Here is a 27,182-nt window from a genome sequence, read left to right as displayed (position 1 = left end):
ATTTTCTTATTATACTAAATTTCTTAAGAGAAAACACTGGATCTAAATAACTGAATATTGTTTTTGTCATTTAGAAATTCAGAAATCTTGTAGTAGGCCTTTTCGACTAACAGACTTTTTATTCTATCTAAAGATTTGACCTGTAGCATTTATTTGAGATTGTTAGGCAATGTATTTGTGAACAATATTTGTTTTTGTAATATTCAGAACCATTCCATCAACTTTAAACCACTCTTCTAATTTAACTACAGTTCGTTCATACTGCTACAGTTTCGTTAATAATTTCATAAACTAATAAATAAACTAATAATTTCATCACATGTAAGTTTTTTCCTTGATTATGGCTGTGGTGTCATCAGCATATAAAACTAATTTCGTGTTTATGTTTTGTGGTAGATCATTTGTATGCAATGTAAATAGTAATGGTCCTAAAGTTGATCCCTGCAGAACTCCATACACTACATTTTTATATTCTGATTCGTACTTTTTATGGCCTGATACTGAAGTTGTTTTTTTGTTTTCTCTCTGCAATGTATGATTTAAACCAATTTAAAGATGTGCCCTCCACTCCATATAACTCCAGTTTTTTCATTAATATTTCATGATCTACACAATCAAATGCCTTTGATAAATCAAAGCATACTACCACTGCAGACCTTCATTCATCCAAAGCATCAAAACTTCCTCTGCAAGGTTGGTAAGTGTAGCGTTACTCAAGTAATTTTTTTATAAAGCCATGTTGACATTCAGTAATCAAACTGTTTTTTTCTAGGTATTCGCATAATAGATGGTTTACTACTTTCTCATATAGCTTGGAAATATATACATTTTTATTTTATACAAAATGTAACAAGTATAATAATGACTGGAGCTTGTAGAATTCCTCACTGTAAGCCAATTTTCATTAATTTAAGGATTCAGTTTATGCAGTATTCATGCTTCTACGTTTACTGTTGCACAATCTTGTTAATAACAATTCCTCTTTAGCAAACCGGAAAAGTTATAAGAACTTGTAGTTGTTGCATTTGTGGAAAACTTCAAATATTTATAAATTTTGACCATTTGTGTTACTGATTTCAGCTTTTACCACAGTTTGAATTGATTGTCTCCGTAGTCATTTCGGTACTTCAATCAGTTTTTGCACTTTTTTCAACAGTTTTCATTCAAATAATTTATATTTCAAATATTTTAGCAGGTCTCCATGACTAACAATAAAACTCATTCCAACGTCTTGTTATTGTATTTTTACAACCCATTGAATTCACCTTTACTTGTCAAGATTGTGAAAATATTTGTCTGAAAATAGACACTTAATTCCGAACTCCTCTGACCTTAAATAAATTCATTACTGTGACTCACTTCTAATTTACATTCGGTTGACTTTTTGACACTAACTATGATGTTCGTTTGCGCTAAACTTTCCTGCCTACAATATCTTGGTGATAACACAAATTGGGTTTGTTGTCACTGATTGGGGCACGAAACATAAATTAACTGCTGAACGGTTTATTGAGGATTATTTCCTGAAAATTAACATACTGAGTGAAACATAATAAAGGTGACCTTAGTAGGCCCGGAGTCACTCGCAATAGTCCAGTCAACATGCATCTCTTGCTGCTGCTGTCCGCATCACTATGTCCAGCCCTGGTTTTGGCAAGACCACAGGTAAATAAATTATAAAGAAAAACTTAATGTAATTTAAACAATTTTAAATAATTTTTTTAGTATTTATGTTAATAATATATCACTTTCATTAGCAGGTAGGATTAAGAGCATCAAAATGAATAGTTTTCAAAATATTAATATTCTCTTTAGTTGCAAAGCGTGCATAAAGTGTTATCCTATTTTGGAAAAATGTTTATTTACTGCAACTTTATAAGCAAGTATTAGTAATAAGGAAAATTAGTTATTGCGGTTGCCCTTATAGTAAAAATTAATAAAACTGCATGTATTAAGGGGAAATATGAGCTGATCATAGCCTCAAGAACACACTTGGAGATTTTTCAAAATTGTGCATGTGTACATAGCAATTTTCAAATATCCCTCTCTCTAATATTTTTTTAAAGTTATTCGGATATTGATAACGAATCATCTTCAGTATTTCAATGGTAAATACTTTTTATTAAATGGTGGATAGTTGAAATTTTCTGTTGCCATTATGTATTGAATATGGGAAGTGAGTAAGTTCCAAATATGTTAGAACTCATTTTTACAAAAGTACAAGTTGTCTTGTGACACATCTTAAACTACTTTACATGCTTCAGAGACAGCATCAAAGTAACAGTCTTTTTGTTATCTTTTATAAAAATTGTTGGGTCTAAAAAACTATTAAAACTATATTTGTAGCAATAAAACGGTATTTCATCATGTAAATGACAAATACAAAATGACTTCATAAGTGCTTAATATTTTATATATGTTTTTTTTATAATGACACAGTAAAACCATCTATATACAGTTTATTGATAAGTTTTTTTTGCATTGTATATAATTTATTGTACGAATAAATATTTTCACGGTTATTACAATTTATTAATTTTCAAGCTGAACAAAAATTAAATTAAAAATTGTAAATTAACTGAAAAATAAATAAAAACAAAAACTTTTTTTCAAAGGTCTGAAACACAATTAAAGCAATGTTTAAACATGTTGACTGTAGCAGGCGCACTAATGCACTAGCTGTTTTATTAAAATGCGTATCATCACTCAAGATAGAGCAACATTAAGGTGTTAACTACATGTATTATATCTAGGCAGTTATTGTACAGTAGTTTAAACACGTTAACGGCAGGCGTGCTAGTGCACTTGCTGTTTTATTAAAATACGTATCGTTACTCAAAATAGAGCAACACTACGGTGTTGGAAGGATAACAGGAGTTCAGACATTTGCCATTATTATAGGTTATAAAAGGTATAACACAACGTTTGGAGTATTGGAACTATCCTCTTCATTAGGTGGAGGACAATGTTTTGTATTAATACATACAAAAATAACAAACAGAAAGAAGGAAAAGAAAAGGGTTCATACATACCCAAAAGCTGCTTGGAGTCTAGTCCAGGCGTCACTGCACAGGATTCAAGTCCTGAGCACAAATCACAAATACGAGGATCATAATTACGCTAGCACAGGCTACAGTATCAATCTGTACCGTGCTCGTGATGTCATAGAGCTAGAGGCTGCTCCGCTTGACGGACCTGCTCCTCTGTTCTTTTTCACTCCGGTGACTGAGGCTAAGGTGTTCAGGCCAGTCATGAGGATGTCTAGCAATGCAGTCAGGGCCGACAACATTCCAATTAAATTCATCAAGAGCACTCTGCCAGTCACCCTTCCAGTTATTGCGGTAATATTTAATAAATCTTTAATGTCCTCCAACTTTCCAAATATATCAAAGAGTGCAAAATCCATCCCCTTAGTAAATGTTCTCCCCCCTAAATCTCCATTTGATTTAAAATCTATCAGTATACTACCTGTACTACCCAAGTGTTAGAAAGAATAGTCCACCAATTCTTCTGTTTTGTTAATAGTGGCAATATTTTGTTAATATTTCAATCTGGGTTTCATCCTTACCACAGTACCGCCACAGCCCTTCTAAAAATTACAGAAAACATTATACTTGCTATTGATAAGAGACAAGCTACAATTTTTACTTTATTTGATTTTCCAAGACCTCAGATTGCTTGTTTTTACCCTTTTTTTACTGATCAAATTGAAGAAATATGGTTTCTCTAATGGTTGTGTCAGGTGGGTATAGGGTCATGTCTCTCAGAAAGCCAGCAGTGTGTCAGGACCAACAGGGGGTGCTCCGAGTGGAGACCTGTCACTCAAGGGGTGCCCCAGGGTTCTGTACTTGGACCACTTCTTTATTCACTCGATATAGATGACACAACTACTAACATCCAACCCTCAAAGTTCCATCTGTAAGCTGAAGATTTACAAATTTACCGCCACTTTTTGCCTAGCGAGATAGAAATTTGTGTACAACTAATGAACTCTGATATTGATTCAATAGCTAACTGTACTTGCAGACATGGACTAAAACTAAATGAAACCAAAGGCTTATTAATAAAATCGACATAAATACTCTTCCAAGTTTGATACTGAACAACAAAGAAATTGTTTACAACGAAAATGTAAAAAAGCTGGGAATAACTATCAACAAAAATCTATGATGGGCTGAGCAAGTGTCGCTAATGTGTATCAGGATTTTTTCCTGTATACATAGTCCCAAGCACTTTGCTCAATACTTGCCATTGTATGTCAGAGTGATGTTGGTGAAGACTCTAGTTTTGCCTCACATCAATTACTGTGACGCAGTGATCAATGACATGACGTTATAACGATGTTGACCTTCTAATAAAATTCAGAGTGACCAGAATTATTGTATTCGATTCATTTTCAAACTTAAGACGTCATGATCATGTATCTCCTTATTTTGAGCAATTATCCCTATTAAAATCTAAAGAACTTAGTCATCTTCATTTAATCTGTTGCATAATCCATAATGGTTGTCCAAGTTATTTGGTCTAACATTTTTGTTTTTATGTCTGATACTAGTGCTCGTAGAACTCTTAAGGAATCTTTATTATTAATTCCAATTCATCGGACAGCCTTATATAAAAAATCTTTCACTGTTTTCGGATGTCGATTGTGATACGCTCTCTAAGATAATATAAAAATTATTGACAAGCGTGATCGTTTTAGGGCTGAAATTAGGGCCTTTCTGCTGCGAACTCGGCAGGAGTGACGGTTGGTGGTTCCTGTGGCTGCACTTGGTGTAACTGCTTGTAAGCTGAGTGAATAGATAATGAAAGCTGATAAGAATGGGATAATTTTACTAGTTGCCTATAGTATTAAAGATATTTTTGTTAAAATTCAATCAATATACAAAGTTTTTAATTTTAAAATGAAAATTTGTAAGCATCGTAATTAATTATTAAACGTAATTTAGTTTTAACATGCCAGTTACACAATTGTAATAGGAATGATTATATTTTATTTATTTTGTGTTTAGAGCTTAAGTAGAAGAGAGGACTTTTTTTAGTCGGAAGTTCGCCTCTATAAATAAAAATAATTTTCATTTTATTTCATCATTTGTTTTGTTTTTATTTTACTAATGAATTATTGTTTTTATAAAATTGACCATTGTATTATTATTGAACAAGTATCATGAAATAAATGTTATTGTTAATACTATCAACTGATTTGAACCTTCTTATCAAGCAACTGTACTATATTAACCCTCCATCGGGCGCTTAAAATTAGAAACACCATCAGGTGCTCACGGAGGTTTCCTCCAGGTTAGTGAATAATGGATATTATAGTCGTTTAAACTGTTTTTATTTGTTTAAATATTCATACGATTTAATTACAATGTAATATATTCATTTTTAGAATTTAAATAAAAATTACTCTCTTATGTAATGAATTTTCCAAATAAGAATTTCGAAATTTAAAAAACTGTTATTGTATAGTAACAACATGATTTATTTTAAGGAATATTGCAATTAATTGTAAAAATGTTTAACCTTCTGTAATAATATATAGAAATTAACTTAGTTTTTCACTTCTTACAAAAACAACTTACTTCAATTTTTGAGATATTATACAATTGTAATGTCAATTATTATTCTAAAATCAAAATTTATTCTTTACTAAAAATTTTTGAACACTACACAAAGTTTCAAAACATTTTCCTTCTGGTTCTTATAACGACAATGTTCACTCCATAAACAGTACTGAAATGTTCCCTAGCACACGGGTACTGTACTGACAATTCTCTCGTCTTCATTCTCAATTTCACAAAATTCAAATAAAATATATTGTAAAACTTAAAAAGAACCCATCACAGGTCAGGCATTTAGGCGCACACGGATTATTACTACATAAAAACTAAACACTATAAGGCGCTCACGGAGATTTCGTCCAAACACGACATCGGGCGCTCACGGAGGAATCGTCCAGTCTCGCACGGAAGTAGACCTCATACTGACAGATTTTGACAAAGATAAGCGGGAGGCTATTGTTTCGCTTCCCCGAAATATTGCCGTGAAGTACACTGCGGGACACTACTGCCAACATCAGAAAAGTAGTTCTATTTTTAATAATAAACAATACACGGAGGAAAACTCCGTTTAGCGCCCGATGGAGGGTTAACAATACATCATGTTTGTAGGTATTTAAGAACAAATATTTTACAGGGTATGCTTCAAGCATCTGCATCAGCTGGAAACCCCAATAATGGACTGTTTGCATCTGCATCAATACCTGTTCCTTCTGATTCTGATGAAACTCCTGAAACTGAATCTGCAGATGCAACTAAACCTGTGGAAAGTGAATCTGCTGATCCATCTCAACCTGCTGGAACTGAACCTGCTGGTGCCCCTGAATCAGTAGAAACTGAATCCACTGATGAAGCCTCTCAACCAGTAGTAGACTCTGAATCTGCTGATCCCTCCCAACCAGGAGAAACTGAATCTCCTGATGTCCCTGAATCAGTAGAAACTGAATCCACTGATGAAGCCTCTCAACCAGTAGTAGACTCTGAATCTGCTGATCCCTCCCAACCAGGAGAAACTGAATCTCCTGATGTCCCTGAATCAGTAGAAACTGAATCCGCTGACGAAGCCTCTCAACCAGTAGTAGACTCTGAATCCGCTGATCCCTCCCAACCAGGAGAAACTGAATCTCCTGATGTCCCTGAATCAGTAGAAACTGAATCCGCTGACGAAGCCTCTCAACCAGTAGTAGACTCTGAATCCGCTGATCCCTCCCAACCAGGAGAAACTGAATCTCCTGATGCCCCTGAATTAGTAGAAACTGAATCCACTGATGACGAAGCCTCTCAACCATCAGAAACTGGAGTTGTTGATGCCCCTGAATCAGTAGAAACTGAATCCGCTGATACCTCTCAACTAGCAGTAACTGAATTCACAGATGGTTCTGATATTGGTGTAACTGAATCCACGATGCCTATAATAGTGTTGTAACTGAATCCACTGATGTCCTCTGAACCTGCTGCAGTGTCAGAAACTCAATCCGAAGCATCTGAAACTGGTGAACCTCGTATGGGCTAACTAAATTCACTAAACTTTCTTAAACAAAAGCTGTAACTATAAAACTTGATAACTCCCTTGTACCTCTGCAGCCCTGTGGATGTTTTGTGATATTCAAAAATGTAAATATTTTAATCCCTAAGGTTTACTACATCCACCAATTACCAGTTCCTATTTCAACAACTGTTGAATTTATGTCACCTTTAGATTATAAAAATAAAGAGACCATTACGTCAACCAATGTCATAAGTTATTATACAACCTAATCAGTTTTTAATTAAGTGCTTAAAAGTAAATAGAATATTCAGATATAAAGGGCTAAGGACTAGACAAATCACAATATTTTCTCCTGTCATACTTAGCCATAGGTATTGGAAATACTAGATGCCCTCATGTGAAACTACTCTCTTTAGAGGAAAACTTACTCTCTGGGGCTGACAGTTCTTTCTTTTCCCATTAGCACCAAGCAACCCTTTCATCAGGGCTACTTGACTTGCTTACTAACAGCCACTAGTTTTGGCTGTGTTACATATGGAGATTTCTGGGATGTTTCATAACCAGGTTTATAAAGTTCCTATTTTAATTCATTTTCTGGATATATATATATATATATATATATATATATATATATATATATATATATATACATATATATATACCAGTGTGAGTTAAAAGTATGGATACACTCTTTTTAGTTTTTTTTTATGATAAAGATGGAGGGATGGAACTTGGGACACCTTTTTAGGAAATAGAAGTGAAATTTTTGGTTACTGTTACAACAATGGGATTTGGGGGGGGGGGGAGGCAGCTTAACATTTTTAAATACAAACATCCATTACGTGACACCCCATTTGAAAAGTCTTGATAAGGAAGAAGAACGGTGGGAACTAGAGCGTTCTATATCAATCCAGTACAAAATGGTAGCTCATTGAAACTAATTAAGTTAAAATCATGGATGGATCCTGCTCAATGGACAAAGATAGAAAAATGAAACTGAGGACACCCCTCTAGGAATCAAAAGCTAACCATTTCCCCAAAATGGACTTTTTGGGACAGTTTAACATTTTTTAATTTAAAGTTACAGTTGCACTAGTAATTGCAATTTTACGTTAAGCAAATAAACAACTAAAACTTACTAACCTGTGTTTTTATATCAGATGTTCAAACAGCTGTCCCAGGACTGTTTGACAATTTCCTAGCCTGTTAAAAATAAATCTTTATTGTCACAAACGGTTCACAATATAACACAGCTATAAAACATATGATATTATCAAATATAAGTTACACTACTCTTGTATGAGTAAATCCAAACATACAATACAATAAAACAGGCAAAACAGCAATAAAACAGGGTATTAATTGACTTATCATAGGAAGGCAATTAATTATGTGAACTTGTAGACCTACTTAAAAATGTAAAAACTAACATTAACAAACTGTAATAGAGTGCTTTAAATTAAAAAAAAACTTCATTTAAAAACTCCCTTACACTATAATATGTTTAAAAAAATAACTCCTTAATTTTATCTCAGAACGTAAGGGAACAACAACAAAAAAACAACTTATTTAATAAATATAATGTGCAAGTTTATTTCAATACTAGTGTAAAAATCACAGTTGTATGGACGGAATAAGTACAAAGCTATAATTTGAGCAAATTATAGATCAAAACAAATACAAAATGAGAAATACACAATATATATCAAGATAAAACAAGTGTTCTATCACTTCTCTCTTTGCTGTACAAAAAATATTTTCACTTACAGTCTTTTCATATACAGTTTGCTGTATCTGATGTACTGAAAATAAATAAAATCATCAAATATTAAAATTTTGTCTTGTGGTTTTAAGAACTATATAATTTTTTAGAACAAGCCTTTTCAAATGGTTTCATTCTAATTTAATATAGCTGACATAATTTATAACCTATGTCTCAGCTTTTATTATTCTTAGTCTGAATAATAAGCTGCTTACATAAGCATTTCACTAACTTTGACATGAAATGTTTATGTTTTTAAAGGTACTCATTCAAAAATACAGTTTTACTTAAATACTATTTACCACTCAAAAAATACAACATAATGCTATTACATCAAAGAAGCTATTACACACATTTGTGTCTGTAATGTATTATTATGCTACTTTGTTCTTCTGATTATTTCCTTTCAAGAACGGTTCACTGATACATTTCGGTTTTTAGGTCAAAAAGGAATAAGCTAACGTTGATTCTTGATTTTGGAATATTTTGATTTTTACTAAAGTAACAAAAAATTGAAAATTCTGATTTCTTGGTTTTTTTACCTGATTCTGATTGTTTCATTGTTTTCAGTAGCACCAGAAGTAGATCTATCTATATAGGAGGTAGCCAACAGATATTACACAGCGCGAAAGTAACAGATGTCATGACAATCTGACATGGAAACAAAATCATACACAAAGATGCGAGAAATGGGACAAACTAATGTGCATCAACAAAAAGCATGACTTGACGTGGCACAAAGGATTGTGTTTCAAAAAGAAACACCAATTAAAATTTATTACCAATTAATCAATTTTAGTATTGCGCCAGTATAACTTGTTCAAGTGGACTGTACAATTAATTGTGGTAGAAGCAAAACCTCTACTCATTGCAGAGTAATAAATATCATTAATACAGGTAATACTTAGCGAACATGGTCTAAAAGAAGAAGAGATAGGAAAAATAAGACTACCAAACTACACTCTATTATCAGCTTTCTGTAGGAAAACCCATGCTAAAGGAGGTGTAGCAATTTACATCAAAAGTACCCTAGAAGTCGTGACAGAGCACATAGACACCACATCTTTCTGTGAAGAGCTAATTTGCAAGACTGAACTATGTCGTGTATAACTATCAACAATCTACATTTATACATCTTAGGCACATATAGGTCCCCAAGTGGACAACTTGAAGCTTTTCAAAATATTATGTCACGACTTTTAGAGGACACCAAAGCCTACAGTAAGTTACTCATAATAATGGGCAATGTAATTTTTAAGACATGCAAACCGCTTCAATCTCCCAGCTCATCGAACTTCTCTTTTTACAAAGCAACCAATATATGCCGGTATAAAGATTCTCAACCACCTACCACAAGACTTCAGACAGGGAACTGGTGCAACACTAGAGAACAGACTGAAGAATTTCTTGTTGGACAATCCAATCTACTCAATGGACGAATTTTATCAAACAACCTGGACTTAAGTATACATATTATATTGTATTACAATTTTATGAAAATACTCATGTTTGTATACAGTATTGTTTTGACACCATTGCATTTCTTAAAGAAATTGTAATAAAGAATATTCTGACTTCTGCAGGTTATAACTGGCTAAGCATTAGAAATAAACATTTGAGAGTCGGTTATCACAACCAGATTTTTTCCATAGAATCAATGAAAGCAGATCCAGACTATAAAACTAATACGTTTCTATCTTTAAATGTTTACATGTGTTAGGGATTACAATCGTAAATTAAATTGCGTTAGGAAAAATAGTGTATGGCCACATGACATATATAAAAGTCAGAATTGTTCTAAATTAGAATTGAAAGTAGTTTAAAACTAGTTACTGATAAAAAGAGAATCAAATTCAAAATCAAGTATCAAGTACTAATTTTGTAACAAAAATCAAATTTTTGTATCTAACCCGTTTTAGATAACAGTTTAAATTATGTAGAAAACTAGAGTCTGATTTTCAACATCCTATTTATCACTCAATCTTCATTTGAGATTCTAAAAGTGCACCAGAGAGGCTTAAGATAGTAAATGCAGACAACAAACTGCACGACAAAGTAGTGTCAGTCTACAGGTGGGTCGAGCTATCGGAGTGACAGAGAGGGCAGACCTCTCGTCTATCCATCTCGGGGTAGAGGGCGCTGTGGTGACACCAGGGACAGGACCAGGCCTCTGACAAGGAGCTGATGGGCTGGCCGGTCGCGGTGCATGCTGGGTAACGGACCCCACAGCTGGGACATGTACCAGACCTGCAGACCAACGTGTAAAGTGCATTTTCAATTGTGAACTTTTTAGAATAAACCTGATATAATGGTGAGCTATTCTTGGCTTAGCAAATTGCCTTCTTCTTGCTAAGCAGAACTGAAGAACGTAAACGTACCTTAACGTAAAGGTTGTCCAACATATTTAAACCTGTATGTAAACCTAGATATGATTATTATCGTAACATTTAATAAACATTTGTGATTCAGTTAACCCCTAGTGGGCAAACACAGTATTCTCTGTTCTGTGTTCAGTAATAACTATTGTGTTTCTTGACATTTCTGCTAGAATGCATTTGGATGCTCCCAGATAGTTTTGGATTTTTGCTATTTCCACAGTAATACAATAAACATCTGATAGAATCATCTGTTTAGCTTAGATGTCCTGTTATATTAGTCTTATCTCTAAATGGTAGTCTATTGTGTGTTTTGATCACTTCAGATCTTCAAAAAAATATGAGAGAAATATTTTCGTTTTCTATCTATTAGTTTAATTTGTTTATCTAAGAATTGTATAAACAATCCATAAAAATATGTTTTGCAAAAGTAATTAGTGCAGTAAAGAAGTGCCACGACTAAACTGTGTACGTGCCGTGGACTGTCTGCTAACCCTGCAACTAGTTCTGGTCGCCAGATATCAAGCCCTGAATTCCTCGCCACCCTTAGTGGGATAAATGTTGTAAAAGTGCTAATTGCAATTATAAATCACAAAACCTTAATTATAAAACAATGTCTCTAATAAACACTAATAAAATGTCATAACAAATTTTTGGTCAGAATAACTTTTTCGATTATCTTTCAGTTTTCTGGATTACATTCAGTCAAAACATTTTTAAAACAGTCTTAAAATATTTTAAGGTGTCAACTAATAAAACTTACATGATAATTATGACAGAAGGCTAAGAATTGGAATAAACGTTGTATTATAGTGTTATTGGTGCAGTCATACCAACTCCATTATGTTAATTTACCTTTATGTATTGATGTATGTATGTAGCCTGTAAGAAAATGAGAAAATAAATCATTCTTTATTCTTTTAAAAAGAAAAATAATTTGTTATTCCCCCAGCATGTTAAAAATGTGTTCCAACAAAATTGAATTGTATGTGGTGTGTAAAAAAAGTAAAATTTGTTGTTACACTCTGACCAACGTAGATAATTACCAAGTAATAGATTGTTTGTTCAATACATATTATGAAATTTTAAATATCAAAAATAAACACCTTTTACCATTTTCTAACCAATTTGCATAAGCCGTTAATGGATCAAGAAGATCTGATGAAAGGACTAAACTATTTACAACTCATCAGTACACTGGACTGACCAGAGAGGTATGGTGACAGAACATGATGTACACTGCTGCTGTCGACTATGATGTGTCTCGCGACCCATGTGCTTAGTGAAGATGTTCAGTGCCAACTCCGAGTACTCTCCTCGCTTTGACTCAGACACCTGAGTAAATACACAGATCAAATCAATCATCCATTTTTTCATACATAATCTTCATTGATTAACAAACATAAGTAGCACTTTAATATGGGTTTGACATTAAAATTCTAAAAACCATGCAACCTAATCTAACCTAACGTGACGTAACCTAACCTAACTTAACATAACTTTTGTAATCCGAAATTCCAATTAATAATGTTTTATATAATATTTTTACACTGCTTTTCTACTCAAAACACAAATGATAATCATATACACTTTCCTCTTCAAAACTTACAGATAATTCAGGCCTACAACCACATTCGCAAATTACATTTAATCCAGGCACCAAAGAATGGCTCGGTTTCTGGGTAATGGTTAGAATATTAGGTAACTGTTTAGCTACCAGATGACGTTTCGCTTACTGGGTGATTGTTTGGCTGCAAGGTAGTAGTTCGATTACTGGGTAATAGTTTGGCTATCAGATGATGTTTCACTTACTGGGTGGTTGTTTTTTGTCTGCATGGGTAGTAGTTCGATTGACTCGGGTAATAGTTTGGCTAACCAGACTTGATGTTTCCCTTACTGGGTGGTTGTTTAGCTGCTTGGTAGTAGTTCGGATTACTGGGTAATAGCTCGGCTAAAACAGATGAAGTTTCACTTACTGGAGGTGGTTGTTTAACTGCATGGTAGTAGTTTTGATTACTAGGTAAAAGTTCGGCTAAACAGATGACGTTTCCTTTACTGGGTGGTATGTTTGGCCTGCATGTAGTAGCTTCAATTACTGGGGTAAATAATTCGGCTTCCAGATGAATTGTTTTCCTTACTGGGGTGCGTTGTTTGGCTGCATGGTAGTAGTTTGATTACTGAGTAATAGTTCGGTAACAGATGATGATTTCCCTTACTGGGTGGTTTGTTTGGCTGCATGTAGTAGTTTGATTACTGGGTACTAGTTCGGGCCTAACAGATGATGTTTCACTTACTGGGGTGATTTGTTTGGCTGCATGGTAGTAGTTTGATTACTGTGTTAATAGGTTCGGCTACCAGATATGTTTCACTTACTGGGTGGTTTTGTTTTGGCTGCATGGTAGTAGGTTTTGATTACTGGGTAATAGTTCCGGCTACCAGATGATGTTTCACTTACTGGCGTGGTTGTCTGGCTGCATGGTGAGTAGTTTGGATTACTGGGTAATGTTCGGCCTACCAGATGATGTTTCACTTACTGGGTGGTTGTTTGGCTGCATGGTAGTTGTAGTTTGATTACTGGGTAAAGTTCGGTACAGATGATGTTTCCACATACTGGGTGGTTGTTTGGCTGCATGGTAGTAGTTTGATTACTGGGTAATAAGTTCGGCTAACAGATGATGTTTTCACATACTGGGTGGTTGTTTTGGCGGCATGGTAGTAGTTTTGATATACTGGGTAATAGTTTCGGCTACCAGATGATGTTTTCCCTTACTTGGGTGGGTTGTTTGGCTGCATGGTAGTAGTTTTGATTACTGGGTAATAGTTTCGGCTACCAGGATGATGTTTCCCTTACTAGGGTGGGTTTTGTTTGGCATGCATGGTAGTAGTTCCGATTACTGGGATAATATTCTCGGCTAACAGATGATGTTTTTTCACTTACTGGGGTGGTTTGTTTTGGCTTGCATGGTGGAGTATTTATGAATTACTGGGTAAATAGTTCATCGGCTTAACAGATGATGTTTTCACTTACTGGGTGATTGGTTTGGCCTGCATGGTAGTTAGTTCGATTACTGGGTAATAGTTTGGCTATCAGATGATGTTTCACTTACTGGGTGGTTTGTTTGTCTAGCATTGGTAAGTAAGTTCGATTACTGGGGTAATAGTTTGCTACCAGATGATGTTTCCCCTTGACTGGGTGGTTGTTTGGCCTGCAATGGTAGTTAGTTCGATTACTGGGTATAATAGCTCGGCTAACAGATGAAGGTTTCACTTACTGGGTGGTTGTTTATACTGGCATCTGGTAGTAGTTTGATTACTAGGTAATAGTTCCGGCTAACAGATGACGTTTCCTTTACTATGGGGTGGTTTGGCTGCATGGTAAGTAGAATTCAACATTACTGGTAATAATTTCGCGCTACCAGATGATGTTTCCCTTACTGGGTGAGTTCGTTTGGCTGCTGCATGGTAGTAGTTTGATTACTGGGTAATATTTCGGCTACCAGATGATGTTTTCCCTTACTGGGTGGTTGTTTTGGCTTGCATGGTAGTAGTTTGATGGACTGGGTAATAGTTCGGCTTAACAGAATGATGTTTCACTTACAACTGGGTGATTGTTTGGCTGCATGGTAGTAGTTTGATTTACTGGGTACTAGTTCGGCTCACCAGGTGATGTTTTCACTTACATGGTGGTGTTGTTTGGCTGCATTGGTAGTAGTTTGATTACTGGGTAATAGTTCGGCCTACCAGGAGATATGTTTCACTTACTGGGTGGTTGATCTGGCTGCATGGGTCGTAGTTTGGATTACTGGGTAATTAGTTCCCAGGCTACCCGATGATGTTTTCACTTACTGGGTGGTTGTCTGGCTGCATGGTAGTAGTTTGATTACTGGGTAATAGTTTCCGGCTACCAGAGTGATGTTTCACTTACTGGGGTGGTTGTTATGGCTGCAATGGTTTAGTAGTATGATTACTGGGTAATAGTTCGGCTAACAGATTGAGGTTTTTCAACCATACTGGGTGGTTGTTTGGGCTGCATGCGTAGTAGTTTGGATTACTGGGGTAATAGTTCGGATAACATGATGATGTTTCACCTTACTGGGTGGTTGTTTGGCTGCATGGTAGTAGTTTGATTAACTGGGAATAATAGTTCGAGTCACCAGATGATATTTCACTTACTTGGGTGGCTTGGTTTGGCTGCATGGTAGTAGTTCGATTACTGGGTTAATACTTTCGGCTACCAGATGATGTTTCCCCTTACTGGTGTTGTTTGGCTGCATGGTAGTAGTTTTTGATTGACTGGGTAAAATAGTTCGGCTAACAGATGATGTTTCACTTACCTGGGTGATTGTTTGGCTGCATGGTAGTAGTTTGATTTACTGGGTAATAGTTCGGGCTACCAGATGAATGTTTCACTTACTGGGTGATTGTTTGGCTGCATGGTTAGTAGTTTGATTACTGGGGTAATAGTTTCGGCTACCTGTTGATGTTTTCACTTACTGGGTGGTTTTTTGGCTGCATGGTAGTAGTTTGATTACTGGGTAATAGTTCGGCTACCAGATGATGTTTCAACTTCCTGGGTGAATGTTTGGCTGCATTGGTAGTCAGTTTGATTACCTGGGTAAATAGTTCGGCTTACCAGATGATGTTTCACCTTACTGTGGTGGTTGTTTGGCTGCATGGGTAGTAGTGTGATTACTGGGTAATCGTTGGCTAAACAGATGATGTTTTCACACTACTGGGTTTGGTTTGTTTGGCTGGCAATTGTTGTAGTTTGATTACTGGGTAATTAGTTCGGCCTAACAGATGATGTTTTCACATATCCTGGGTGGTTGTTTGGCTGCCATGGTGAGTAGTTTGATTACTGGGTAATAGTTTTCGGCTACCAGATGATGTTTCCCTTACTGGGTTTGGTTGTTTTGGCTGCATGGTAGTAGGTTTGATTACTGGGTAATAGTTCGGCTACCAGATGTTGTTTCCCTTACTGGTGGTTGATGTTTGGCTGCCATGGGTAGTAGTTCGATTAGCTTGGGTAATTATGTTCGGCTACTCAAGATGATGTTTCCCTTACTGGGTGGTTGTTTGGCTGCATGGTAGTAGTTTTGATTTACTGGGTAATAGTTCCGGCTAACAGATGATGTTTCACTTAAACTGGGGGTGATTGATTTTGGCTGCATGGTAGTTAGTTTGATTACTGGGTAATAGTTCCGGCTACCAGGTGAATGTTTCACTTAGGGGCTGGGTGGGTTTGTTTGGCTGCATGGGTAGTAGTTTGAATGTTACTGGGTAGGTAATAGTTCGGATACCAAGCTGATGTTTCACTTACTGGGTGATTGTTTGGCGTGCATGGTAGTAGTTTGTTTGATTACTGGAGTAATTAGTTCGGTACCAGATGATGGTTTCACGTTACTGGGGTGATTGTTTGGCTGCATGGTAGTTAGTAAGTTTGATTACTGGTGGTAACTAGTTCGAGGTAACAGATGATATTTCACTTATTGGGTGATTGTTTGGCTGCATGGTAGTAGTTTGATTACTGGGTACATAGTTCGGCTACCCAGGGATGAATGTTTCCCTTACTGGGTGGTTGTTTGGCTGATGCATCGGTAGTAGTTTGATTACTTGGGTAATAGTGTCGCGCTACCAGATGATGTTTCCCTTATGGGTTGGGTTTGTTAGGCTGCATGGTTAGTAGTTCGATTACTGGGTTAACTATACGGCTACCAGCTGATGTTTCCCTTACTGGGTGGTTGTTTAGGACTGCATGGTAAGTAGTTTGATTACTGGGTAATAGTTTCACGGCTAACAGATGAAGTTTCACTTACTGGGTGATTGTTTGGCTGGCATGGTAGTAGTTTGATTACTGGGTAAATAGTTCGGCTACCAGATTGATGTTTCAGCTTTACTGGGTTGGTTGTTTGGCTGCATGGTAGCTAATTTTAATTACTGGGTAAATAGTTCGGCTACCAGATGATGTTTCACATTTACTGGGTGGTTTGTTTGGCTGCATGGGTAGTAGTTTGATTACTGGGTAATAGTTCGGCTACCAGATGATGTTTCAATACTGGGTGATAGTTTGGCTGCATGGGTAGTAGTTTGATTACTGGGGTCATAGTTCGGCTAACAGATGATGTGTTCACATACTGGACGTGGTGGTTGTTTGGCTGCATGGGTAGTAGTTGGATTTACTGGGGGTAATAGGTTTCGGCTACCAGATGATGTTTCACTTACTGCGGTGGTTGTTTGCTGCATGGGTAGTAGTTTTAATTACTGGGTAATTAGGTTCGGCTACCAGGTGAATGTTTCACTTATACTTGGGTGGTTGTTTGGGCTGCATTGGTCATGGTGAGTTGGTTTGAATTACTGGGGTAATAGTTCGGCTACCAGATGATGTTTCACTTACTGGGTGATTGTTTGGCTGCATGGTAGTAGTTTGATTACTGGGTAATAGTTCGGCTACCAGATGATGTTTCACTTACTGGGTGATTGTTTGGCTGCATGGTAGTAGTTTGATTACTGGGTAATAGTTCGAGTAACAGATGATATTTCACTTATTGGGTGATTGTTTGGCTGCATGGTAGTAGTTTGATTACTGGGTAATAGTTCGGCTACCAGATGATGTTTCCCTTACTGGGTGGTTGTTTGGCTGCATGGTAGTAGTTTGATTACTGGGTAATAGTTCGGCTACCAGATGATGTTTCCCTTACTGGGTGGTTGTTTGGCTGCATGGTAGTAGTTCGATTACTGGGTAATATTTCGGCTACCAGATGATGTTTCCCTTACTGGGTGGTTGTTTGGCTGCATGGTAGTAGTTTGATTACTGGGTAATAGTTCGGCTAACAGATGATGTTTCACTTACTGGGTGATTGTTTGGCTGCATGGTAGTAGTTTGATTACTGGGTAATAGTTCGGCTACCAGATGATGTTTCACTTACTGGGTGGTTGTTTGGCTGCATGGTAGTAGTTTAATTACTGGGTAATAGTTCGGCTACCAGATGATGTTTCACTTACTGGGTGGTTGTTTGGCTGCATGGTAGTAGTAGTTTGATTACTGGGTAATAGTTCGGCTACCAGATGATGTTTCACTTACTGGGTGATTGTTTGGCTGCATGGTAGTAGTTTGATTACTGGGTAATAGTTCGGCTAACAGATGATGTTTCACATACTGGGTGGTTGTTTGGCTGCATGGTAGTAGTTTGATTACTGGGTAATAGTTCGGCTACCAGATGATGTTTCACTTACTGGGTGGTTGTTTGGCTGCATGGTAGTAGTTTGATTACTGGGTAATAGTTCGGCTACCAGATGATGTTTCACTTACTGGGTGGTTGTTTGGCTGCATGGTAGTAGTTTGATTACTGGGTAATAGTTCGGCTAACAGATGATGTTTCACATACTGGGTGGTTGTTTGGCTGCATGGTAGTAGTTCGATTACTGGGTAATAGTTCGAGTAACAGATGATATTTCACTTATTGGGTGATTGTTTGGCTGCATGGTAGTAGATTACTGGGTATTGGTTGGCTACAGGGTGTTGGTTCGACTACTGTATGCTGGTTTTGCTACCAAGAAACGATTCGGTTACTGGGTAATAGTTCAGTTATCAGATGATGTTTCACTTTCTGGAAGATGGTTTGCCTATCAGGTGATGGTTTGGCTAACGAGTGAGAGTTCTGTTACAATATGGTAGTTCAGCTACCAAATGATAATTTGGCTACTGGATGATAATACTACTACTCAATGATGAATCAAAGTATATTATCTATTGTCAAGTAATTTCATAGTACAAATGACTGTACTAACATCTAGTGAGAGATCATCTCTTTCGTTGCATTACCACTACTGAGGTCTGCAGAAAAAACATAATGTACATCAACCGTTAAGTATTTTTACCAGGTTATTATTTAAAGGCAATATATTTTAATTCTCTGGTACACTTCCCTACTTGTTTTGGAAATAAAAACATGTTAAGTGTATTAAGTAAGCATATGACATATGTAGACTATATTTCATACATTGTTTTCATGTGAGATAAAAACTTGTATGTATATAACATAACGTTATAGCTATTATCTAATTAACAAAATGTAAATAACTACGTGAACGAACTTCAAATGCAGTTTTAATTTATGGTTTTTCATTTTAGCTCAGTATTAAACTAACTTTATATAGACAACAAATGTCTCAAATTAATAATAGTTCTATGCATTTATCGTAAAGGCCCAATTATATTATACTGTGGATGAATATATACAAAAAATATTCTTAGTACTGCAGTTTAAAGAATCATATAATAATTTCATTGTTATTGATGATGGAAGGTTTGAAAATATAATAGGTTTTCGGACATTTGCCATTATTATATGTTTTTTCCCCCCCCCTTGGGGCGGCCTACTGCCATGCACTTAAGCCTCAAGGGCTTTTTGCACACACCGGAAACACACCATAAGGCCCACCAGTCTACAATTTTATTATATGTTACAAAAGGTATAACACATGTTTCGAGGATTGGAATCTACCCTCTTTGTCAGGTGGGGGAGGTATTAATACATACAAAAATAGAGATTATAAAGAAGAAAAGAAGAGAAAGAAAAGGGTTAAAACATGCCCAAAAGCTGCTTGGAGTCCAGTCCAGGTGTAGTAACTCCACAGAATGTATGTTCCAAGCATAAGTCACAAGTACGAGAATCACAATCACACATCACACCAGTACAGGTGAAAGTCGGATTTTGTAACATACAACGATGGCAAATGTCCGAATTCCTGTTATACTTTTATATAATAATGTTTGTGCACAGGTAGTTCCATTATAAAGTAAACTACTTAATTGTTATAACCTGCATTGATATGATCTGTTCATTCTCTAATATGGCCTATGCCTGTTATAACGGTAGATCTATGAGATAGTGCTATTGGAGAGCTAGATGAATACTTACTGAATCAAGAGATTCCAGTTTCATGAAGGCTCGGGAACAGACAGAGAAAGTCTTGCAGGCAGAGCTTGCTAGGGCTAGCAGACAATAGATGTCTTCTGGGTGCAGAATGTCCTCATAATGTTTCAGGTATAGGGCCGTTGTCATAGCTGCATCAGCATTTCCTGGTGATACCATACAAAATCATTGATCTCAGTGGTCCTTTAACCTACTCCATTAGAATACAACGAAAGTATGTCTCATTAATTTCCAAAAAGGAATTTTGTAGATCCCCTACTTTGTGGGACCTTTGTAACACGTTAGCTGCCACGTCGGGCCAAATGGACCGACGCTCTACGTCTTTAAGAGATTGCACGTCGGGTAAAGTGGCCCGACAGCATAACAATGACGGTACCCACCATTTTGATTACCTTCGTGCCTGTGCTGCACCCTGACGACTTTAACTGAAACTGATTGAACTATGAAGAGTTCAGCTATTAACAGAACGTTGTTTGTTTTGTTTATTTTCGTTATTACTGATATGAATAAGATTGCTACATTGGCCATTTTTGTTGGGCCACATTGCCCGACGGGTATTTTTATAGGTGTTAGAATATAAAATAATAAGGTTTTAGCCTTATTATTGCTACCAGGAAGAATACAATATGTGATTTGTTATTTTACAGTAAAAAGAGATTTATTTCATAAGCTTCACAAAAAGTAAATGTAGTAAATAAAATCACCCAGGGAAGACGGATTCTCAATCATACGTTCGATTTCATCCGTAAGAATATTATCGCCACTCATTTTCACCGATCAATAGTATACACGCACACAACTATCAAAACATTACTTATAAAAAACACAATGTAGGATTCCAGTAACAAAACGCGTCAATTGGCACTCAGCTATGTGGAAAAGGCGGGTTAGAAGTAAGCTGATGCAATTGCAGACAGAGGACTAAAGCGCGGGAATTGTTCAGGCTGCACATCAACAAAACAGAATATCCCTGAATCAGGCGTTGGGCATATAGACCCAACGGCAAATGATTTATGTAATATATCGCCTTGTCGGGCCAATGTGCACGACGCTTTATAAACGTAATAAATATACATAAATCATAAAATCATGTTTATTAGTAACCAAAGAAGAGAAAAATAACAAAAGGTTACAACAATTTATCTTTTAAAAATTTGGCGCTTTAGCGCTAAAACGTATTTTTCGGGGTTGGCAGCTAGCGTGTTAATTAATTTTATAGTCACATTGCCAGAAAGTCTAAAAAGATCTCTTAGCAGTCACAGACTATAAACATGCTGCAAGCCACAACATCACAGACTTCAATGAGTGTTTTAAATCCACAATAGTAAAATCGTTTCCCTCACAGTTAAGAAGATAGGAACTAGCATACCAATGGGTTACAAAATCTATAAATTATCTTAAGGTGTTAAGATCTTAATAATCTCGAAATATTTTAGTTTTATACCACTCTGTTTAGTTTTTTAATGATAACTCTAGAATATTTAGTCCATAAAATGGTTTTTCTAAGACGTAATCCAAAACAAAGAACGCTGATAGGAATGATGTCAACCTTGATAGAGTTGTCGGTGCGCCAACATGAGGAAATGGTAGGCCTCTGCTCCTCTCCAGGCGGAGTCCAGCATCCTCACATGCGTGTCTGCCGGGTCAGCAAACAGTACAGCTGTGCTCTTATTCCCTGGTAATAAACACAACTGTCACTCACATGGACTGTACCTTGTTGTTTGGTTAACAAACTAATCTTTCTACAACACTATTTTGACTAAAGATTACAATTTATAACTCAAACAGACCAAAACTACATCGCTCTCAAAATATTTGTTCAAATTTATGAAAAATTTGGTTGTAATTTTGAGTAGAATTGAGTTGATACCACAACAGATACCATAATGAAAGTATGATTTTGATAAATAAAAATAAAATTTAAAGGATATGACCTATAGTTTATCAAATATAATTACTGTCCAGCAACCAATTCAAAATAGCTTGTTATTTTTCGCTTACTCGCTGTATTATTGAGAGATCTTGAAAGAAATACAAGAAGCAGTTTTTTCAAAATTTTGACCCTAAAAACTTTAAATAAAAATTAATTTGTATGCCTTTGTTGGTTTATTTTAAGACCGAAAGGTTCTAATGCTGTTAAGTATGCAAGTTGACCAACCATATATCTCAAAAATGATCCAGAGAAATAAACTTCCAAATGGAAACACACAAAGAAACACAACAGATAAGATGTTTTTAGATATACTTCTGCAATATATCTCTTTTAGTAAATAAGTCTGATTTATATCCCACTGTCTATAGACAAAGAGTGTAAAAATGTTATTGCACTTCACTAAGATAAATAGTACAGGGACATGCCTAAGTTGTTACTCACCAACTGAACTATGGGTAATCTGCCTGTGGGTGTTGTACTCTTCGACCAGCAGTGCAGCCAACACATAAAGCTTCTTGAGTCTCAGAGGTTTAGACCGTTTCTGCGCCTCCTCCTCTGCCATCTGTGACAATCAGTTCTGTTAGTCTACTCTCAATAAATAAGTTATAGTCCAGAAGCTCAGAGCCAATTTACATTACACCTGGTGTTTCTTGAAATCAATACAGAAATTTCCCCTACGACAGAAATCTATAGCCGCGCTAGTTTTCGTGCAGATCGTACCGAGAGGGTATCATAAGAGTTCAAAATACAAAACAACCATTTTTTTCTCAGATCACATGTTTTTAGTTTGACACACTTAAAACAAATTGTCAGGCATAGAAGTATTAAAATGTCAACTTTCAGTATCTTTATATACTTGTCTGATGGTGTTTGATATGAGTCAGGTGGTCAGTTTTAAACCCTTCCCACGCCGTAGACGGATATATTAGAATAGCAGACTGAACAAAACGCCAAATACAATTATATCCGATATTACAGATAATCTCTCTTGGAGAGTTTTTTTAGTAAACAAAAGGCCTTCGAAATGCCTGGTGCATGCTCCGTGCTTATCGCTGTTGCCGAGGAAGTATTTATAAATGACTTTCACTCAGCGGCAGGGAGATGGGAGTGCCCTTTGTCTAAGTCCAACCGCCTGCTCATCAGTTTTGCGTCTCCTACAAAGCCATGACCAAACATATCCGTGGTGTATACTGCTTTCTCGGTTATCGCATGCACTTATGGGCGCGTCTACTACGATCTTGTTATCATTCTGCATTGTGTGGTAGTGTTGTGATTAGTTTGAAATATTTATCTTTTTTTATAGTAAAATGTAAGTAAACTTTTCAGTTTAATTACTTTTTACAATGAAATTAATATTTATTTGAAATAAACAGTTTTGTAAGTAGTCTTTTTTATTTTTATCAATAAATACACTAATTTTAAGTAAAATGCCTGTTTATAGTTTTTTTTTTGTTGCTTTTACCTTTTATAATTTAGTTATTATAAAAATTAGCTATGAACTTAAAGAAACCAAATTTTTTTTCTTGTGTTGGTGTTACAGTAAAATTTATTAGTAGCGTGCGAAGGGTTAAGTGTATCAAGCAGGAAACAATTTAATTGTAGACAAAATTATATTTTCATATTTTTAACCCTTTTGATACCCTCTCATTTGTACTTCAGCCAAAATTTGTATGGCTAACAATCAGCTTCTTTCTTAGGAAAAATTCCTCTAGTGATTCTGAGAAAAACCAGGTTGTCTGCTTATACAGTCCAAATCGGCTCTCGATTCCCTTAATGTTAAAGGATTTTTACAACCTAAACATAATTTTTCAAAACCATCTCAATACAGCTTTATACACTCTTATCTTAAATCATACTACAAATTTCACCTTGAAGTACTAATAATAATAATAATAATAGCTTTATTGCCTTAGACAATTACAATATCATATGGCATGCTTCATATTAATTAAAATATATAAGAATATACGTAAAATGAACGAAACAATACAATTAAAAAATAAGTACCCTTAAAAATATAAAATTCAATTGTATATTACTTATAATTGTAAACAAAGAATGTAAAAAGTTTGGAAGGCAAAAAGCTTAAGTTCTACACATATTGGCACCCCCAAACCCAACAGAATTGATTAATCCTCGTGATAGTAGCTGAAGTATACGTCCAATCAAGCAGATACAGTCAACTAATACGTAATGAGAAACTTTTTGATGATAGGATAAAGCCATTAAAAATACCTGACCTGGTACATGAGTTTAGCTGCGTCCAAGTATCGTCCAGCTTTCCTGTACAACTGGACCACCTCTAGGGAGGTGCCTTGTGCTAGCAGAGTGCTAGCGTATTTGTCCAGCAGACGGCCGATGTCTGCTAGCGAGTTGTGTTGTTCCGCTAGCGCCACAGCCTGGTCCCACTGGTTCAGTGTAACGCTGGCTTCCACTGCCAGCTGCACCGAACCACTCTAGACATAAGTACTTCAGTTACATACAGTCATCCCACCAGAGTGGCAAACAGTATTACACGTTGCTTACAGTATGGCTGCAAACTTGGCAAATGTTCCCACTCATTCTAAAGTTTTTGCTATTTTAAAGTGAAAAGAATTGATGATCATTAAAAATCTGTAATATAAGTACATATAATTCATGGTGAGGGAAAAGTATGGATATACATAGCTACTATGGATATGCTATCCATTACTACAGGTACCTTCCCTAATAAAATCAGCAAAACACATGCATTACCGAGGATGGTCTGCATTTGAATGTTATAAAAACCTTACTTACTTAAAAAATTTCAACAAATGTATTTTAATACCAATTACTGGTTGATTTTGTGACATCTCGTTTTGTCAATAATGAATATTAGGTTTTTTTAAATCAATATCAATTTTTAAAATGCCTAAGTTAAAACTCAAAATCATTGAAAGTAAAATTTCCAAATTCGTTCTGTTAGCCATTATTTTGTATATTAGATGTGCATTGGATTTTTTATTGTACAGTTAGTTTATTCAAATTGTTAAAGCACTTTTTGAATTTTGTTATAAATTTGTTATTTGTTTCATGTTTATTGTTTGTTTGTTTAAATGAAGGCTTAACTAATTAACAACATAAAAGAATGCAGAGGATTTTTAAATATGACATGAACGTGCTTGCTTTGGTATATTATGTAACAATCTGCTAGTATAAGTAATATCCAATATTATTACTGAATGTACTATCTATATTTCATGATCTTGCTTGTACTTATGCTATGTGATTGATTTCAATATGCAATGAAGACTTATATTGCATGGATAGAAACACTTCTATGAAGAAAATAATCAACACAATACAAGTTCACCCAAGTTTACAAGTAATTCAATGAAAGATACAAAGTTCAAATCTGCTACATTCATTTATTATGATATTTACTGTTGGTATAAGAAAATAATCTGGATAGTATTAAACAGACTATGTACATAATCCTATATATCAGGAAATTGTTTCACATTTTATAATCTATAAATTTGAATGGTAACACTTTCAAGAGAGAGACACAGTTGCTGAGGGAATTTTAACCTTGACATAAGTAGAAACAGCCTCTGGACACATGCCCATGGTGACAAAGATTTCTGCAATGCGAGGCAGCAATGGATGTTTCTCTGGCAGGTTGGCAGCAGTGCTCCCTAGCGCCTCGTAGTCTTCCAGCTGTTGGTAGCACTGTATCAGTCGCTCCGTGTTCCCTGCCTTCTCAAAATACTCACGAGCACTTTCCCTGTAAACAGTGAAGGTTTTACTATCTACATCAAAATTCTGAGCTGACAGAATATAGACTAACACTTCTTAGCATATGGTGTAGTCAGAGGAAGTGTATGCTCAATACCATCTGTTAAAAATAATGATATCCTCTGAAAAGGGTATAATTCTACTTATTTAGAACTAAATCAAACTAAACATTTCACAAAGTTTTACGTTAAGAACTAATACAACAAATTTATACAGGGTGGCTATGACCTAGTGTTAAAATTTCTTGTGGGTGATAATATAACTTAAATGTGACTCAAATACTGTTTTTAATAAAAACATGAATATTTCGCCAAAATTGTAAAATAGCTATGAAATTTAGACACATTTCTCAAACTTTATTACTACCATTGTATTCTACATTAAATTTTGAGTAAGTATGGGTAACTTTTAATGTGTCTGAATCCCCAGAAATATTAATTAAATCGACTTAAATGGGTTAGTTTTTCGTTTTTTTTTTAAATTAAAAGAAAAAGCTGACATTCAAAATTTTTTATAACAATGCTAGAAACTAGCAAATGTCACAGAAACTTCTTCAAAACCTAAGTTTTCAAAAAATATGAAACATAATTTTTTTTTTATTATTATTTCAGTACAGTTATATAAGTTTCAATAGTGTGAAAAACAATATGATAAAAATTTCAAAAGTGATGCATCTCGATTTTTATTCATGCAAAAGACCTATGTCAAATTCAGTAACAAAAGTAAAAAATCTGTATAAAAAAAAATAATAAAATAAAAATATGTAAAAAAAATCATTTTATTGTTCATTTTTGTCATTCTTATTAAGCTGTTATGGACTTAAAACAATGAAGACAATCTCTTTACAGATGCAGATTACTACTCAGACATATGGTGTAATGCAAGCGTACCACTGACTGCGCTCTGCGAAGTACTCTCCAATGTTGTCCCAGGCTGCCTCACATTGCGCGGTGGACCCTGCGGTAGACGAGGCTTTGAGGAGCTCCACCACACGGAACCAGTCTCCCAGCCGTTCGCGCAACGCAATAGCCAGGTCTCTCCTATCTGCATCCAGGTACAGCTGCTCAGCTTCGTCGAACTCGTGGAGATACGCCGCCACCTACCGTACGGTGATGGAAATTTACAAGACAGACCATTGACAAAACTGGATCCTAGTATGTAAATAAAAGAACTGTAAGGAAACATCAAAAAAAAGACTACAAACAATAATACAAGTACAATTTTGAAAATAATTACAAAAGCAACATTGCTTTTAAATGCTGTAATCTAGATAAGTAGTGGCATAATTACAAGAGAGTCACTGAACATTTTGAGGTATATCGAAAGCTACTATTTTAGAATTACCAAATGTTAGGCATGTTCAAAGT

At 35.5% G+C, this 27,182-nt stretch overlaps 2 protein-coding genes across 2 annotated transcripts in view; one reads left to right on the top strand and one right to left on the bottom strand.

The window, feature by feature from the left end:
• Nucleotides 1-1,511: 1,511 nt before the first annotated feature.
• On the top strand, nucleotides 1,512-7,290 carry LOC124367023 (sporozoite surface protein 2-like). Its single transcript, XM_046823704.1, has 2 exons — nucleotides 1,512-1,665; nucleotides 6,199-7,290. Exons 1-2 carry the CDS (start codon nucleotides 1,603-1,605, stop codon nucleotides 6,985-6,987), a joined length of 852 nt encoding a protein of 283 aa, XP_046679660.1. The 5' UTR covers nucleotides 1,512-1,602; the 3' UTR covers nucleotides 6,988-7,290.
• Nucleotides 7,291-8,618: 1,328 nt separating this feature from the next.
• LOC124366649 (WD repeat-containing protein 35-like) overlaps nucleotides 8,619-27,182 on the bottom strand; it is a 79,869-nt gene continuing 61,305 nt past the window's right edge. Inside the window, exons 15-22 of the mRNA XM_046823249.1 lie at nucleotides 26,706-26,914; nucleotides 25,609-25,804; nucleotides 24,297-24,512; nucleotides 22,498-22,618; nucleotides 21,673-21,798; nucleotides 20,109-20,269; nucleotides 12,395-12,522; nucleotides 8,619-11,059 (exon numbers count right to left, since the gene is read on the bottom strand). Of these exons, the coding sequence (XP_046679205.1) occupies nucleotides 10,879-11,059; nucleotides 12,395-12,522; nucleotides 20,109-20,269; nucleotides 21,673-21,798; nucleotides 22,498-22,618; nucleotides 24,297-24,512; nucleotides 25,609-25,804; nucleotides 26,706-26,914 (1,338 nt within the window). The 3' untranslated portion in view covers nucleotides 8,619-10,878. The remainder of the gene's footprint in view (nucleotides 11,060-12,394; nucleotides 12,523-20,108; nucleotides 20,270-21,672; nucleotides 21,799-22,497; nucleotides 22,619-24,296; nucleotides 24,513-25,608; nucleotides 25,805-26,705; nucleotides 26,915-27,182) is intronic.

The sequence above is a fragment of the Homalodisca vitripennis genome, chromosome 7 (assembly GCF_021130785.1).
Source record: "Homalodisca vitripennis isolate AUS2020 chromosome 7, UT_GWSS_2.1, whole genome shotgun sequence".
Taxonomy (NCBI): domain Eukaryota; kingdom Metazoa; phylum Arthropoda; class Insecta; order Hemiptera; family Cicadellidae; genus Homalodisca; species Homalodisca vitripennis.
The sequence above is the reverse complement of the archived record's forward strand: the minus strand, read 5'-3'. Positions and strand labels throughout refer to the sequence as shown.